At 42.1% G+C, this 17,713-nt stretch overlaps 1 protein-coding gene across 1 annotated transcript in view; it reads right to left on the reverse strand.

Moving 5' to 3' along the window:
• Window positions 1–17,713, reverse strand: part of RP1 (RP1 axonemal microtubule associated) — a 742,035-nt gene that overhangs the window by 353,946 nt on the left and 370,376 nt on the right. The window contains exon 29 of the mRNA XM_073583994.1: window positions 1,685–1,740. Coding sequence (XP_073440095.1) covers window positions 1,685–1,740 — 56 coding nt within the window. The remainder of the gene's footprint in view (window positions 1–1,684; window positions 1,741–17,713) is intronic.

Below are 17,713 nucleotides of genomic sequence, written 5' to 3' on the forward strand. Positions count from 1 at the left end.
GGGAAAAAAAAATTTTTGTGTGAAAAGTTTGGAATATTTTTATATATATACTTTTTAATTGTTTTTTTATGTGAAAATTTTTTTGTGTGAAACTTTTTGTGAAACATTTATTTGGTATATGGGTTTTGTTTGATTCCTCAGAGTGCAAAATCCTGTATATCTGAGTATCTGGGTGTGTCTGAAAAACAGACCTTTCAGCCCCCACCCAAAACCACATGCAGGGAGATCTGCTATAAAATGTGTTCAGACAGATCCGTTTATATTCTTGACATTATACCTGAGGAAGACTCTTAGCAGTCGAAACCGGTTGTATTTTGAATTAAAAATAAAAATCATCCTTGAATCTAAATATCAAGTTCCATCATCATCCTTCAGGAGCGCATATTGCTGGGAAAAACATTCACCAAGTGTTACTACCTATGAAAGCGCTGTCCATTGCTCTCACTAGTTCCTAGATCTTTGCAGCAAACCGAATGGAAAGAGGAATGGAGTGATCCAGAGACGGGATCTACATGCAGTATCTCAAGATACCAAATAGGTGAGTGTATTCACACGGAGTATATACCTTTGATAATTAACTACTACACTTAGAAGCTTGCGCTTCCCATTTTTCTCCCTATAATCCCCTCTTGTTTCAAATAAAAGGTGGAGTTATCAGTGTGAGACATGTAGATCAGAAGGGCAGGCTGTCAGTCATTACATGTCTCACACTGGTAAATCCCCTTTTAATTTAAAATAACCTTTGAAGGCAGATTCTAAAGGTGATCTCTGTCTGGTTCTTACGTTTTAATAGCGCATTTACATATTGAGAAAAACGTGGATTTCTCTGCTATAAAGCACCAGATCGCAGACATCAAGGTATAATTTTTTACAGCTTCCTATGACCTACATGCCCATATCAATGGCTTGGAGGGTTGATCCTACTGACAGACTCTCTCTAATAACATTATAAGCAGGCAGTCAAGTGGTGGCTGTAGAGAGCAATTATAGGAAACATGGAGCTCTGTATGAGAAAAATAGACAAATTCAGAAACTAATCTGCGCAGAATGTTAGACTTAACTATATTATGGTATTAAAATGTAAACAATGAAATTAAACACATTTATTTTAAAGGGAACCTGTCATGTAATAAATACTATTAACCTGCAGATATGGGGTTAATCTACAGGTTAATAGCATTATGAACCTGCCTGGCACTAGCACTGAGAGTCCTGCTGCTGGGAGGAAATGAACTTTATTCCTCCCGATAGGCACAGGCTTTCAGTCATAGAGGTGGGTTGGCGCAGATTCAGTCTCTACTCAGTACATGGTGAGTGCCTGCTAACCTCACCTCCGGTACTGACCGACAGCTAGCTATAATGCTGAGCTGGCTGTCTGTCAGTGCCAGGGAGTGGCTACAGCCGCTGCTCAATATGCACGGAACGGTGACTAAAGCTACACTGACCCACCTCTATGACTGAAAGCCTGTGCCTGCTGGAAAGAATAATGTTAATTTCTTCCCAACAGCAGAGCTCTCAGTGCCAGCACCGGACAGTTTCAGAATGCTATTAACCTGTAGATTAACCCCCTATCTGCAGGTCAATTTATTCTTTCCCCTATCTGCAGGTCAATAGCAATAGCATTTTTTTACATGGCAAGTTACCTGTAAGCACAACCAGGAAATACAACAAATAACCCACTTACCTGTGGCAAAGAGTTCTCTTTCTGTGCTCCCATCTTCCTGCTTTTCATCAAGCCATCTAATTAAGAGTTAAATAAATAAATGACTCAAACATTATCCAAATATAAAAAGTTATTAAAAGTATTACTGACAAAAAGTGATTTTTTTTACCAAGTAATCTTTTATTTCTTCCGAACAGGCAATAAGCACTATTGATTTCAATGGCATTTATTGAAAGCTTTGTAGAAAGCACTAATTACTTGCTACATTTCACCCAATTTGCAGATTAACCATGTCCTTTCATAGTTCTTTAATAATCTTAGCAGAGCCAACAGCTCTCAACATGAATAACATTGCTATTTCAGAGTCTTGTGCAGAAACATATTTTCAATTTCTGTTCCACCCACTCAGAAAGTGAGCAGTTTGGTAAATGGTTTTGGGGCTCTTGTGAAAGTAGGAAAATGCAGTACTCAACTTTAATTATAGCTACCTATATTTTCTACTTTCTTCTATTTTCTAGGGTCTGATGTCTTACTGAGACATTGCTTGCATCTTCAAATATTTTTTTATGTACTATACAAAGGTCTAGCAAGCTACAGTTCTAGATTTCTATGTGGCTGAGGAAATCAATGTTTTTTTCCTATCCTCTTCTTCACATAGATTTTTTTTCTTTTAAGAAGTACTACTGTGACATTTTTTCCCCACACTGTATATACAGTATGTGTATGTACTGTAATGTCAGTGTGTTAATATACTCAGACTTGGACTAGCCCACAGGAGAACAGGTGAATCACCTGGTGGGCCCATGTGCAGGACAAATCAGCATCTCAACTTTTATTCAACAACCTACCTAGTTTATTACTAAAGAGGAGCACAGGTAATTTAGTGAAAGAGGGTAATGTTACATTTGCCTGTAGCTGAATTGCACACAACTGGCTACAAATAAGTCATCCCCCACTGCTCAGACTGCAATGAAAGAGATAAAAATGATTGACTCCACCTATTGGCTAAGTCCTGCCCCTCAGCTATGTCCAAAATGTAAGAGATCGAGATAACATGAAAATGATCCCTGGTGTTCTTTATATTATTATAGACTATATGGAGCATACAACAAATCCTGTAGACAGCCAAAAACTCTCAGTAAGCTATAAGCATTTTCTATTTATTTTAAAGGGGTTGTCCACTACTAGGACAACCCCTTCTCAATTTGAATGTTTGCTCCCGTTAAAATACAAACAACTATTCTCACCTCTCGTGCCGGCTACGGTCCAGCAGTGTCGGAACCTGTGTTCCTGGGGCTCACGTGAGGTTGCTTTCTCATGTGAGCCCTGCACCCAATTATCGCTGGCATCACTGTCCCCACCTTTGGAAGTATAAGTAATCAAGAGGAAGTGAGCACCCATGGGTTAATTTTCCTTCAACTGAAGTTCAATATTTGACTGAAATGGCTATGAATTCAGAAAATGTAAAATATAGGGTCCTTGCTAGTGATGAGTGAATGTGCTTGGTGATATTCAAATATCACTCGAATATCTGGGTGCTCGGATGTGCCCTGCACTCTTTGAGCATTGGCTGGTGCGACGATTGAATGCTCAGATCTCCGGTCCAATGTTTGGCACAGCCAATAAGCATGCGGAGATTGCCTGCCAGTCACTCTTATGCCATAGCCAATTTGGCAGTGGCAATACTGTGATCAACTGGCCACACTACCTCATATGGGGATATAAATGGACTGATGCCTCCACGTTCGGCGCACTAACGCCATTACACAGTTCAGAGAGTTCTTATTGGAGGGAGAGAATATTTGTCCAGGCCTGTGTGCACAGTTTTAGGAATTGGAGTCCTCTAGTGGTGATACTTTGCTGAACCATCATACTAAAAGTCCTTCTGTCACACTTAGCGATGCACCAGTGATCCAGAAAACAATATGACCCGGTCAGGATCGCTGGTGCATCGCTAAGTGGTCGTTAGTGAGCTGCCAAACAGGCAGATCTCACCAGCGACATAGCAGCGGTCGGCGGTCGCTACTTACCTGTCAGACGAGGCGATGAAGACGTCCTCCCGCCCGCATCCACGCGTCGCTCGTCGCCACAGCAGGAAGCCCAACAGGAAGCTGACGACGAGAAACGGCCCAGGCCATTCTCGCATGATCAGCGATAATCAGCAGGGAGCCGGTCGGAGGTAAGTATCACACATAGCGATATCGCTAGCAATATTGCTGCTACGTCACAAAACCAGTAACATTATAGCAATATTGCTAGCGATATCGCTATGTGTGACGGGCCCTTTAGGGCTAATCTTGTGCTTTGCTGTTTCTATGTGATGCATTCTGCATTTAGCCTAGGGACAGCTGGAGCAAAGAGAGTGGCTGAATACAGCTTCCAGACAAGACTTAGGGTTTTACAGTCCGTTGCTAAATATATACAGTAGCTGCTGCAGATGACCACATTTTTTTGTGTGAAAAAATTGACTGTATTGTCATCCACACAGTTTAACATGTTTTGTGTGAAATTATGGTGGTTTGAAACATTTAAAAATAGCTTGGCCTGCTACAGGTGACCACATTTTTTTTGTTTCAAAAATGACTATTGTCTGCTTTGTGTAAAATTACGGTGGTTTAAAATTTTGAAAATCTGCTTGGCCTGCTACAGTTGATCAAACGTTTTGTTCCAGAAATTGACTATTCTCATCCATACAGTTTAATCTGCTACATCTCTCACACAGCTAAACCAGATGTCACTCTTTGCACTGACGAGGGTCAGTACCCCGAAACACAGTGTCTGCAAATTGAGATTCTGTTTTTGGCTTTTATTCGAAGTCATGTAACAAGGCTCGTTAAAGGGTCAACATTGACTTTTAGGATTGCTACTTCCTAAAGGTGGCACTAGAGTTCGAGTCCTCTTCCACTATGAACAGACAATTTGCACATTTCCCAGAGGAGAATTGCGGCTTGAAAGTCTTCTCATCTTGGCATGCTTAACATATCACTCTCCGCAAGGAGAAATGTTACCTCTTGGATCCTAGGTACTGAAAAAGTTAGCAGAGGAAATTGCAAAACCACTAGTCAGAAGAATCTTTGAAAAATACTGGAGAACAGGAGAAGTCCCAGAAGATTGGAGAAGGGCAAATGTCCCTATCTTCATAAAAGGAAGGAAGACGGAGCCAGGAAATTACAGGCCACAAAGACCTAGATAAGCTTGAACAATGGGCATCGACTAATAGAATGGTATCTAACAATGGAATATCCTACATCTGGGCAAGAAAAATGAAAATTACATCTATAGAATGAGAAGAATACAACTAAGCAACAGCACGTGTGAAAAAGACTTGGGTATACAAGTAGATCACAGACTGCACATGAGTCAATAGTGTGATGCAGCAGCAAAAAAGACAAACACAGTTCTATGATGTATTAAGAGAAGCATAAAGTCTACATCACGTGAAATAATTATCCCCCTCTACTCCTCCTTCAGGCCTCATCTGGAAAACTGTGTCCTGCTCTGGGCACCGCATTTTAAAAAAGGCATTTAAAAGCTGGAGCAAGTTTAGAGAAGAGCTACCAGAATGGTAAGCAGACTACAAAGTATGTCCTATTAGGAACGAATAAAGGATCTTGGAATGCTGAGCGTGCAAAACAGAAGGCTAAGAGAAGACTTAATAGCTGACTCTACAAATATCGGAAGGGATGTCACAGTGTAGGGGGATCCTCATTCTCATTTGCACATGGAAACACAAGACACAATGGAATGAAACTGAAAGGGAGAGGATACAGATTAAATATTAGAAAAAAACTTTGACAGTTAGGGTGATCAATGAGTGGAACAGGCTACCACGAGAGGTGTTGAGTTCTCCTTCAATGGAAGTCTTCAAACAGAGGCTGGACAGATATCTGTCTGAGATGGTTTAGTGAATCCTGCATTGAGCAGGAGGCTGGGCACGATGCAGGATGGAGTTAATAGTAGTTTTTATCCATTTTAGTCACAACTTTCCTGGTAACAGGAGAATGCTGGAATCTGTACACCAGGAATGTAATATTACCCTTTTTTGTGCCCTAAACCATAAGTAACTCCTTCACTCCCTCTAAACACCAGTGAGGTATAAAATAACATCTTTTTTCCCCAAACCATCAGGTCTGCTAACATTCTTAAATGCCAGAAATGCAGACTAATTCCTGCTCTGCCCTTGATTGTCTGGATTTTATCATAAGTTGTTTGGCACTATATAGTAATATTTATTTGACACTGTTCCGGATTTCACAATTTAAAAAGTGAAGTGCCCAGATGCGTAAGTTTTCTATTAACTTGCTACAAAATCTTAGAGAGAAATTTCATAGCAGATGTTCAGATGGATAGCAGATCTCTATTCTTTGATGGGACTCCCTAGTGGGCTATATTCTTAAATAAGTTATCCACTACTTGGACAACTTCTTGTCATAACCCACACTTATACTCACCTCTTGTGCCGGCATCGTTCCCGCTGTGTCGGCACTCGCCCTCCCCGGGGCTCTCGTGCGATTGTTGTGACACGTGACCCTGGTGCCCAATCAGTGATGGCATCACTGTTCCCGTCTTTGGACAAATCGAATATGAAGAGGAAGTCATGTTCAATTTGTCCGGAGGTGTTGACAGTGATGCCAGTGTTGACTGGGTGCTGGGGTCATGTGTCACAATGACTGCACGATACCCTCGGGGAGAGCGGGTGCCAACACCCCAGAAACAGCACTGGCATGGAAGGTGGGTATAGGCTTTTTTTAGTTAATTGGGGTCAAGCGTGGAGTATGAGAAGGGGTTGTCCTGGTAGTGGACAACCCCTTTAAATAGTGTTCATATGCCATAAAAATATTTACAGATGCTGTTCTAATGGGATAACTTGTTTAATAAAATCGATATTGAGATGTTTTAGAACTCACAAGGTACAGTTGTGGCTAAAAGTATTGACACCCCTGCAATTCTGTCAGATAATACTCAGTTTCTTCCTGAAAATGATTGCAAACACAAATTCTTTGGTATTATTATCTTCATTTAATTTGTCTTAAATGAAAAAACGCAAAAGAGAATGAAGCAAAAAGCAAAACATTGATCATTTCACACAAAACTCCAAAAATGGGCCAGACAAAAGTATTGGCACCCTCAGCCTAATACTTGGTTGCACAACTTTTAGCCAAAATAACTGCGACCAACCGCTTCCGGTAACCATCAATGAGTTTCTTACAATGCTCTGCTGGAATTTTAGACCATTCTTCTTTGGCAAACTGCTCCAGGTCCCTGATATTTGAAGGGTGCCTTCTCTAAACTGCCATTTTTAGATCTCTCCACATGTGTTCTATGGGATTCAGGTCTGAACTCATTGCTGGCCACCTTAGAAGTCTCCAGTGCTTTCTCTCAAACCATTTTCTAGTGCTTTTTGAAGTGTGTTTTGGGTCATTGTCCTGCTGGAAGACCCATGACCTCTGAGGGAGACCCAGCTTTCTCACACTGGGCCCTACATTATGCTGCAAAATTTGTTGGTAGTCTTCTGACTTCATAATGCCATGCACACGGTCAAGCAGTCCAGTGCCAGAGGCAGCAAAGCAACCCCAAAACATCAGGGAACCTCCGCCATGTTTGACTGTAGGGACCATGTTCTTTTCTTTGAATGCCTCTTTTTTCTCCTGTAAATTCTATGTTGATACCTTTGCCCAAAAAGCTCTACTTTTGTCTCATCTGACCAGAGAACATTCTTCCAAAACGTTTTAGGCTTTTTCAGGTAAGTTTTGGCAAACTCCAGCCTGGCTTTTTTTATGTCTCGGGATAAGAAGTGGGGTCTTCCTGTGTCTCCTACCATACAGTCCCTTTTCATTCAGACGCCGATGGATGGTACGGGTTGACACTGTTGTACCCTCGGACTGCAGGGCAGCTTGAACTTGTTTGGATGTTAGTCGAGGTTCTTTATCCAACATCCGCACAATCTTGCGTTGAAATCTTTTGTCAATTTTTCTTTTCCGTCCACATCTGGGGAGGTTAGCCACAGTGCCATGGGCTTTAAACTTCTTGATGACACTGCGCATGGTAGACACAGGAACATTCAGGTCTTTGGAGATGGACTTGTAGCCTTGAGATTGCTCATGCTTCCTCACAATTTGGTTTCTCAAGTCCTCAGACAGTTCTTTGGTCTTCTTTCTTTTCTCCATGCTCAATGTGGTACACACAAGGACACAGGACAGAGGTTGAGTCAACTTTAATCCATGTCAACTGGCTGCAAGTGTGATTTAGTTATTGCCAACACCTGTTAGGTGCCACAGGTAAGTTACAGGTGCTGTTAATTACACAAATTAGAGAAGCATCACATGATTTTTCGAACAGTGCCAATACTTTTGTCCACCCTGTTTTTTATGTTTGGTATGGAATTATATCCAATTTGGCTTTAGGACAATTATTTTTGTGTTTTTTCATTTAAGACAAATTAAATGAAGATAATAATACCAAAGAATTTGTGTTTGCAATCATTTTCAGGAAGAAACTGAGTATTATCTGACAGAATTGCAGGGGTGTCAATACTTTTGGCCACAACTGTATAGTTGCACATTTCAAAACAAACTAGACTTTTCCAACTCCATACAACAAAACCTGAAGACAAAAGAAGCATCACCAATCATTCAAGTAAAAAGAATGAATTTATTGGCTTGTTACAGGCTCTTTAAGGCTATGTGCGCACGTTGAGTATTTGCTTGCAGAAATTTCTGTAAGGTTTCTGCATCTTTTGGCAGGAAAAATGCTGCAGCAAAAATCGCATTTTTGGTGCGTTTTGGCCGCATTTTTGGATGTGTTTTTGCATGCGTTTTTTACATGCGTTTTTGTACAGCAATGAAGGCTTTTTTAAGCTAAATATAGATATAAAAAGTTTTGTGATGCAATTACTTGGTTCAACACCACCTTTTTCACTTTTTCCTGCTGATGCAGTGTCAGAGTAATGGGATTAGGGCTTGGTGTTAGCAGCTGTCATTGACACCCTGCCCTAGGCTTAGGCTGGTTTCACATTTGCGTTTTTTTTCGCGGTATTTTAGCGCTAAATAGCGCATGCGTTTTTTTCCTATACTTTGCATGGGATGCGCTTATGTGCGCATACACATGCGTTTGTACGCGTTTTACCGCGCATGCGTTTTTTTGCGGTATGCGCTCGGGCGCACAAAATGCAACCTGTTCCTTTTTTTGAGCGTCCGACTTGCCTCAAAAAAACGCATGCGCGCGCAATGCGTTTTTTTTACAGCAAGACACCCATTATAACTCTATGGTGAGCATATGTGCGCATTGGCATGCTTATGTATGCGTTTTTTTGCACATGCGTTTTTTTTTTTACCATTAGTTTAGACAATGGAATTTAGGGGTTTGGGTTAGAGTTAGGGTTAGTTAAGGGGGGTTAGGGTTAGGGTTAGGGTTAGGGTCAGGGTCAGGGTTAGGGTTAGGATCAGGGTATGGTTTGGTTAAGGGTTAGGGTTAGGGTCAGGGTTAGGGTTAGGGTTAGGATCAGGGTATGGTTTGGTTAAGGGTTAGGGTTAGGGTCAGGGTCAGGGTTAGGGTTAGGGTTAGGATCAGGGTTAGGGTCAGGGTTAGGGTTAGGGTTAGGGTCAGGGTCAGGGTTAGGGTTAGCGTTAGGGTTAGGATCAGGGTATGGTAGGGTTAGGGTTAGGGTCAGGGTCAGGGTTAGGGTTAGGGTTAGGGTCAGGGTTAGGGTTAGGGTTAGGGTCAGGGTTAGGGTCAGGGTTAGGGTTAGGGTCAGGGTCAGGGTTAGGTTTAGGGTCAGGGTTAGGGTTAGTTAGTTAGTTAGGCCAATAGCCATAAGACACTTATTCATTACTAACCCTATAGTGATATTGTATAAAAACAGACACCCAGAATAAAGTCCTTTATCTGAAATAATGACACAGAGTCCATTACTGAGTCTTAATTAAACCATGCCCACCGAACACCTAATCCAAGAACCCCAATTTCTCCTGCAGCTAAGAAAAATAAAATGAACCACAACATTCCTCACCTGTCCGCAGAGAAGATAATCCATAATGTCCCAAGATGATCCTGATCACTTTGAAAGCAATCACTGTTGTGACTGCTTTCAAAGACAGCCGGCGATACACAAACAGGAGGTAATCGCTCCCACAGTGTATCACTGAGCTGCCGTGAGAGAGTTCACCGGAGTTCATCAGCTGATCAGCTTCGGTGCTCTCCCTTACAGCACCACTGCTGCATGAGAAAGTTCTCATGCAGAGGTGCCGTGAGAGCACCGGTCCTCATCAGCTCATGATCTCTGGTGAACTCTTTCACGGCAGCTTACGTTGACTATGGTGGACATGTGAGTATATGGTGGTTTATTATTTTAGATTTTTTTTCTAGGAGATGAGGGCATTGGGGATTGGGCGTTAGGTGAGAAATAATGGTCTTTTATTTTTATTTGAAGATGTATGTAATTATTTTACTTTTTTTTTAGGTGTGATTTACTGATCATGTGCACAACACTTCAGGATTGTCATATAATTAGCTTGCATAAGGATTCCATAGCATTTTGGCCCATTTCCGAGAGGAAAAAAACTATGGAAAACGCATAAAAAATGCATGGTGTGCACATAGCGTAAGTCCCCCAAGAATTTTTGTTTAGAAAATGTTTTGAATGAGGGGCTGAAACTTTGTAAAACATGGGTGAATAAAACCACATTCTTTTCTCTTGAATAATTGAAGTGCTGCTTCATCCTTGTGGTTTTGTTTAATTAAAGGATGGAGCATGTTGGATTATTAATTTGACTACTAATCCTTTATCAAAGTCTAAATTCTCGAAAGAAAATCTCATGGAAAACATGAAACAACCTGCAGAATCCTACGACTGAGAAAGATTTAAAGGAATTGCCCCCTTTTAAAAGTATCACATTGACAGTGCTGCAGCCAATCACAAAGCTGAACACCTTGTGCCATTTACATCAGAATAGCTGTTGAGCTCAATGTTGTCCTTCAACGCTGTCGACATGATGTCACTACTACAGCCAAACAACTGAAGCTAGAGAAGAAGGGGAGACAGTTCTTTACCCAAGGAGGGTAAGTAAGGCTTGGCTTGTTTTTTTACAGATAATTGAAGGTATTGTATGTGACAATCCTTTTAAGACATAAAACAAAAGATAATCGCTATATCATTTACAACTAGTGGGAGAAATGTCTGGTCTTACAGGGTGTTTCTTCAAGAACTAGTAAGTAGCTCTAAAATATGGATTTTAAGATGACTCAGGATTTTACTCCAAAGACTTCAAAGTCCTTTGAACTATGGATTTCCAAAGTGACCTTAATGGACCACCATTGATTACAAATGCTAAATGCGATACGTATATCCTACAAGTGAAAAAAGTATTTAGACTAAAGATCTAAACCTAGAGGGTTACAGTCCTAAGGATAACCATTTGGGGGATTGCATTTTATCAGCATCAGAAAATATGTGTTGCTAGAGTAGCTAAGTTCATATTAATATGTATTTAACTGCTAAACTAAGGAAAGAAAAAAAAAGTTAATCAGGAATTGTGAAGATCATTAGCACTTTTTCCTAGAAATACATGTCTAAATATTATACTACTGTATATAATTTCATGTTTTCATTCCTTATCAATCATAGTCCCTCAACTTCCTTGAGGCAAAAAATGATGCAATTCTCTGTCCTAGAATTAAAGTCTTCAGTTAGTGGTGAATAAATTCCTTCCGACAAGAAGATTTACATTGAACGCCACTGACTTCATTAGGTTTACATCTCTTGTGATGCGTCTTACAAAAGCTGACAGCATATAAGATAAGCAACCGTCTTCAACTGACCGTTTAACATCTAAATATAACACTGATTTCCACACTTCATATAGGGATGTTTGAACCATTGGAAATATAGTGGTAATGCTAAAATAACTTCCTAATGAGGCTAATAATCTAAAACAGCAAGACATCCAGAAGTGTATAGCATTAAGGACTGGAATAAAATGTAAATGCATGTACAATTATGACACACTTGTAGGAAAAATCTTCAAATGTCAAAATGATTGGATTTGCTGCTTTGTCTTTGCCCCACGCAATAAAAAAATGGTGATATTAAACTGACAATCTAGTCACCTAGGAATGGAAATATTTCCTTTTATTTACATTAAAGGTTAAGAGCATTGAGAAACTCTGTTAACCTTGTGCTGACAAGTACAGCTCTGGAAAAAATTAAGAGACCACTACATTAAAACCCTGTCATGGGCAGCCCATTCTCCAGACCTGAACCCCATTGAAAACCTCTGGAATGTAATCAAGAGGATGATGGATAGTCACAAGCCATCAAACAAAGAAGAAATGCTTAAATTTTTGTGCCAGAAGCCGTGTGAAAGGCTGGTGGCAAGCATACCAAGACGCATCAAACCTAGTTTTAAAAATCATGGTTATTCCACAAAATATTGATTTCTGAAATCTTCCTGAGTTAAAACATAAGTATTGTTGTTTCTAAATGTTTATAAACTTGTTTTCTTTGCATTATTTGAGGTCTCAAAGCACTGTTTTTTTATTTTAACTTTTTCTCCTTATCAGAAAAATAAAATAAAATTATTGTTTGGAAATTCGGAGACATGTTGTCAGAAGTTTGTAGACCAAAATAACAATTTACATTTTACTCAAAAATATACCTATAAAGAGAAAAATCAGACAAACTGAACATTTGGAAGTGGTCTCTTAATTTTTGCCAGAGCTGTATATATTACTCATACTTTTTCTTGAAAAAAGTCAAGAAGAAAAAGAAGATAGAGAAAAGTTTGATCACACAAAGCTGATTTAGATCATTCATAGAAACAGTTAAGAAAAAGGAAAAGTCCAGCTGATAAAAAAAGGCTATTTATTGAAAAATTCAGTGCTCTGACAAAGAACACATGTAGTGTTCAAAACGCGTAGCTGCGTTACCGCTAATTGTCTGCAGGATGCTGATCTTAACTTGAATTTTTCAATAAATAGCCATTTGTTATCAGCTGGACTTTTCCTTTTCCTACATTGCTTCCAAGCGGTCTCCTTGCAATCCGTGCTGACAACACGCCACAACAGGTGAGCTGGCTTTACTCTACTTCTTTCTCATAGAAACAGTTGAACCCAACTAATTTTGAGGTGCTGAAAATAATTCTTAAATTTGCTAAATGGCTCTAATATTCAAGATACAGGGTGATTATTTATGACAGCCTTGGATGCAACTTTATTCGAAGGTTGCATCTTCAATAATGCATCAGTTATTTATTTTATTTCCTTATATAGCGCCATTAATTTCCACAGAACCTTACACTCATGATCATCACTATGTACATTGCCTATCAGTATGTCTTTGGAGTGCTGCAAACATGCATCAATATTGCATAATCTCAGAGGGACCAATAGAAACCCGTCATCTCAACCTCGATGATGTAATCCTAAGCAAAATGACATCCCTTGCATCACGCTGCATTCTTTCTTAGCGTTTTGACTTATTTCTATTAAAATAAATTCACAGATGCCTCATTCTTAAATTAAGAAAGCAGACCATTTCTGCTATCTATGAGGAAAAGTGATTTTCAAAAGCATATCTTGACTCACATAAATTGGAAAGTCTATGTAACACTAATGTCAGTGTACCTGCATGTTACTCCTCTCTCCTCCCATCAGGGATGCCGACATACTCATCGCCACGGCCCCTTGGTGGTGTCCTTCTTTCCTGATTCGGCCTCCTGCTCCTGGCCAGTGCATGGTGCAAGAGTCTCCCAGTGGGGTGCTTAGTGTGTGAGCAAGAGTTCTTCGCCTCTTAAAGAGGTAGCATGTACACATTGAATCTGCTCGCAGCCAATGGCTGTGAGGCATTTAGTATTTCAGACATGCTTCCCTATAAGGAAGTGCCTGTACAACACCCTCTTTAGTTTTAGTTTGAGTTTGTCCCTGCTAGTAGTTGTCAGGTCCCTGAACCTATTCTTGAACCTGTTCCTGAACCTATTCTGTTAGAACCTGAACCTATTTTGTTAGAACCTGAACTTATTGATGAACCTGCCTAGTCTGAACCTATTCCTAAATCTATCCTGTTAGAACCTGAATCTGTTGCTGATCCCACCTAGTCTGAAACTGAACCTGTTCCTATTATCCATGTTACCTGAACATGAAGCCTGAAGCCGCTGCGGCGGTGCCTGAGCCTGAAACTGCCCTAGCAGTACCTGAACCTGAAACTTCTCTGGCAGTACCTGAACTTGCAGCCGCTCAGGGGGTACCTTAACCAGCACAAGTGTCTGTTTCAGGATCCGCACTCTCTGAACCTACATCAGTGTCTGTAGTGTCAAGTAGAGTTGAGCGAAACGGGTCGAAAAATTTCAAAAGTCGCCAACTTTTGGCAAAGTCGGGTTTCATGAAACGAAACCCGACCCTAGGATGAGGTCGGCCACGAGGTCGGCGACTTAAGCGCCAAAGTCGCGTTTCAAAAGTTTGTTTTGCGCTCTTTTTCAGCCAATCAGGATCCACGGACACTGTGGGCAATGTGATGACATAGGCAGGGGTCACCACCATCTTTCAGAAGGGCATGCAAGTGATTGGCTTGCTTTGGTGGGCGCCACAGGGGGTATAAAAGGGCGTGCACGCCGACCGCCATGTTACTCATGCTGATCTCAGAATAGGGAGAGCTGCTGCTGCTGATGATTTTGTAGGGAGAGCGTTAGGCAGGGAAGAAGACACCAAAAACTGCTTCTGCTGCTAGCCATTTTGCCTGTACAACACACCAGTCACTGTGTGTGCAGTGCAAGTGGAGGCTATATTTTGCTGGATCAGCGGTGTTGGTTGTTAGGCTGCCTTCTAAGGCTTCCTGATGGCTGCATTGCTGTTTACCCACTGCTCTGCAAACTGCTTTTTTAAAAGCAATCCCAATTTTTTTTCTGTCCTGGTGAGGTACTGAGCGTGCATTTTTTCACACCATACAGCGGTGCACACTCCTCACACAGTACCGTGTAACGGCTGTTATCACAGCCACAGTGAAGCTATCTGTGTGTCACTCTGTAAGGATAAGTCGAGGACATGTTCCGTTCTTACAGACCTGCACCTTCTAGTTTTGTCTAGCTTTCAAACAGTTAAATATATTTGCTGTTTGATCACATTCAAAACTATAGAGAGACAGCGTGTGTCAGTCCGTATACTTAAAAAACACGGAGCTTGACAATTTTACGTACACCGGACAGCCGTGTACGTGCACGCTCCTCTCTCAGTACCGTGTAACGGCTGTTATCACGGCCACAGTGAAGCTATCTGTGTGTCGCTCTGTAAGGATAAGTCGAGAACTTGTTCCGTTCTTACAGACCTACACTCTAGGGAGATTCCTATTCTGCCCAATTCTATATACACCTTGTAGTTTGTCATACACTAGCCAATTTCTGCCTGTGACAAAGCGCTGTGATATTCACTGGGCCTCACACAATCCAAAAGTGTCCAGTGTCCACAAGTGTGTGCAGAAATTCAAAATCTCCGTTATCCTCTAGTGACATTTTTCACACCTGCGATATCGAGCCTGTGACATAGCGCTGTGATATTCAGTGGGCTTCACACAATCCAAAAGTGTCCAGTGTCCACAAGTGTGTGCAGAAATTCAAAATCTCCGTTATCCTCTAGTGACATTTTTCACACCTGCGACATCGAGCCTGTGACATAGCGCTGTGATATTCAGTGGGCCTCACACAATCCAAAAGTGTCCAGTGTCCACAAGTGTGTGCAGAAATTCAAAATCTCCGTTATCCTCTAGTGACATTTTTCACACCTGCGACATCGAGCCTGTGACATAGCGCTGTGATATTCAGTGGGCCTCACACAATCCAAAAGTGTCCAGTGTCCACAAGTGTGTGCAGAAATTCAAAATCTCTGTTATCCTCTAGTGACATTTTTCACACCTGCGACATCGAGCCTGTGACATAGCGCTGTGATATTCAGTGGGCCTCACACAATCCAAAAGTGTCCAGTGTCCACAAGTGTGTGCAGAAATTCAAAATCTCCATTATCCTCTATTGACATTTTTCACACCAGCAACATCGAGCCTGTGACATAGCGCTGTGATATTCAGTGGGCCTCACACAATCCAAAAGTGTCCAGTGTCCACAAGTGTGTGCAGAAATTCAAAATCTCCCCTGTCCTATAGACACCTTGTACCTTGTTTTACATTACTATATAGTTTGTTGGATTTTGTCTACATTTCTACCAAAAATGAGGAAGGCTGGTGGAAGAGGCCGTGGAATTGGGCGGGGGTTGGCAGCTGGTAATGATGGTGTTGGTGGTGGATCTGCTGGTAGTGGCAAAAGCAAAATAGGACCGAATGCAGGAGGTGTTGAGCCTGCGTCATCGTCTGGCTCCACAAGGCCTCGAAGGCTTAGTTTTCTAGGAGTTGGCAAACCACTTTTAAAGCCAGAGCTTCAGGAAAAAGTTTTGGCTTACATTGCTGACTCAGCCTCCAGCTCTATCGCCTCCTCTTCTGAAGTTGTAAAAAATAAAAGCACTGAGTCGTCATTGGAGGCTCATGTTCATGAACCACACCTTTCCTTGTGTCCTTCACCCCAACCAAGATTGAAGGATGATGCAGGCCATACTACTGATTACTCCATGGAGCTGTTTTCACATACCATGCCTGGATTATCAAGTGAAATGGTGAATTACCCAGGCCAAGATGAATCTGACATGGATGCACAGCCACTGATAGATGATTCTGCTGGTACATTCACTCAGAGCACTACATTGTCCTCGCAGTGTACAGAGCCAGATTCTGACCCTGATGAAACTCAGGTGCCCCTTCCCGCACACTATACCACCATACACGGTGACACAGAGGAAGGTGCACATGACATTGAAGAGGAGGTGATGGATGACCCAGTTGTTGACCCAGATTGGCATCGATTGGGGGAAGAGGGTGCTGCTTCCAATAGCTCAGATGAGGAGCATCCACAGCAGACATTGACATCGCAACAGCTGTTATCTGGCAGGCCCGGAGCACTCCAAAGACAGGTTCCAAAAATCAAAAGAGTTGCTGGACAGCTTGTCCAGAGGGTCAAAATATCACAGCGTGCTAGGCCGCAAAATGTCTGCCAAAGTAGGAAGAGTGCAGTTCATGATCAGGCCAAGGTTATCTGTAAGAAGTGCGCAAAGACCTTTAGCCGAGGGAAATATCTGAATAATTTGAATACCAGTTGCATGCTTAGACATTTAACCAGCATGCACTTGCAAGCGTGGACACAACACCAAACCTCAAGTACCACATGTGCAACTGATTACAAAGAAGGTAGTCAGCAATGCTACATTGTTTCCCCCACTGTAAGCCCACCGGTTAGCACAGCAGCAAATGTTGAGGTGTCGTTGCAAGGCCACAGCAGTCAGGGAATCCCACTGTTATATCAACGAAAGACTGAATCTAGGCCATCAGAAAGAACACCAACTCCATCACCATCATCAACCCTCTCTCAGTCCGCCCTGTCCACCGCTACTTCCACCATATGCAGCTCTCAAGTCCAGCTCACCCTCCCAGACACTATGACTAGGTCAAGAAAGTACTCAGTCTCTCATCAGCGTACACTGGGTTTGAACGCCCACATTGCCAAACTAATCTCGTTAGAGATGATGCCCTATCGGTTGGTGGAAAGCGCAGCTTTCCGCGAACTCATGGCCTATGCAGTACCACGCTATGACCTACCCAGTCGCCACTTCTTCTCTCGCAAAGCCATCCCAGCCCTCCACCATCATGTGAAAGACCGCATTGTCCATGCACTCAAGCAGTCAGTGAGTGGAAAGGTGCACCTCACAACTGATTCATGGTCCAGTCGGCATGGCCAGGGCCGTTACGTGTCCATCACTGCGCACTGGGTTATGCTGGTTTCACATTAGCGCTTTTTAAGCGCACGCACGGTCGGGGGTAGCTCCGCCCCCGAGCCGGCTCTCTGCCCGGCGTGCCCGCCCCTTGCTTGTAGCGCCGCCTCCTAGCGCACAGCGGCGCCTGCGATCGGCGCACCCTATCTTTAGCATAGGGTGCGCAGATCGTGCGCAGGCCGTGCGCTAGTTGCGCTT

The sequence above is a fragment of the Dendrobates tinctorius genome, unplaced genomic scaffold (assembly GCF_039654945.1).
Source record: "Dendrobates tinctorius isolate UK_male_01 unplaced genomic scaffold, ASM3965494v1 ptg000082l, whole genome shotgun sequence".
In the NCBI taxonomy this organism is placed as follows: Eukaryota; Metazoa; Chordata; class Amphibia; order Anura; family Dendrobatidae; genus Dendrobates; species Dendrobates tinctorius.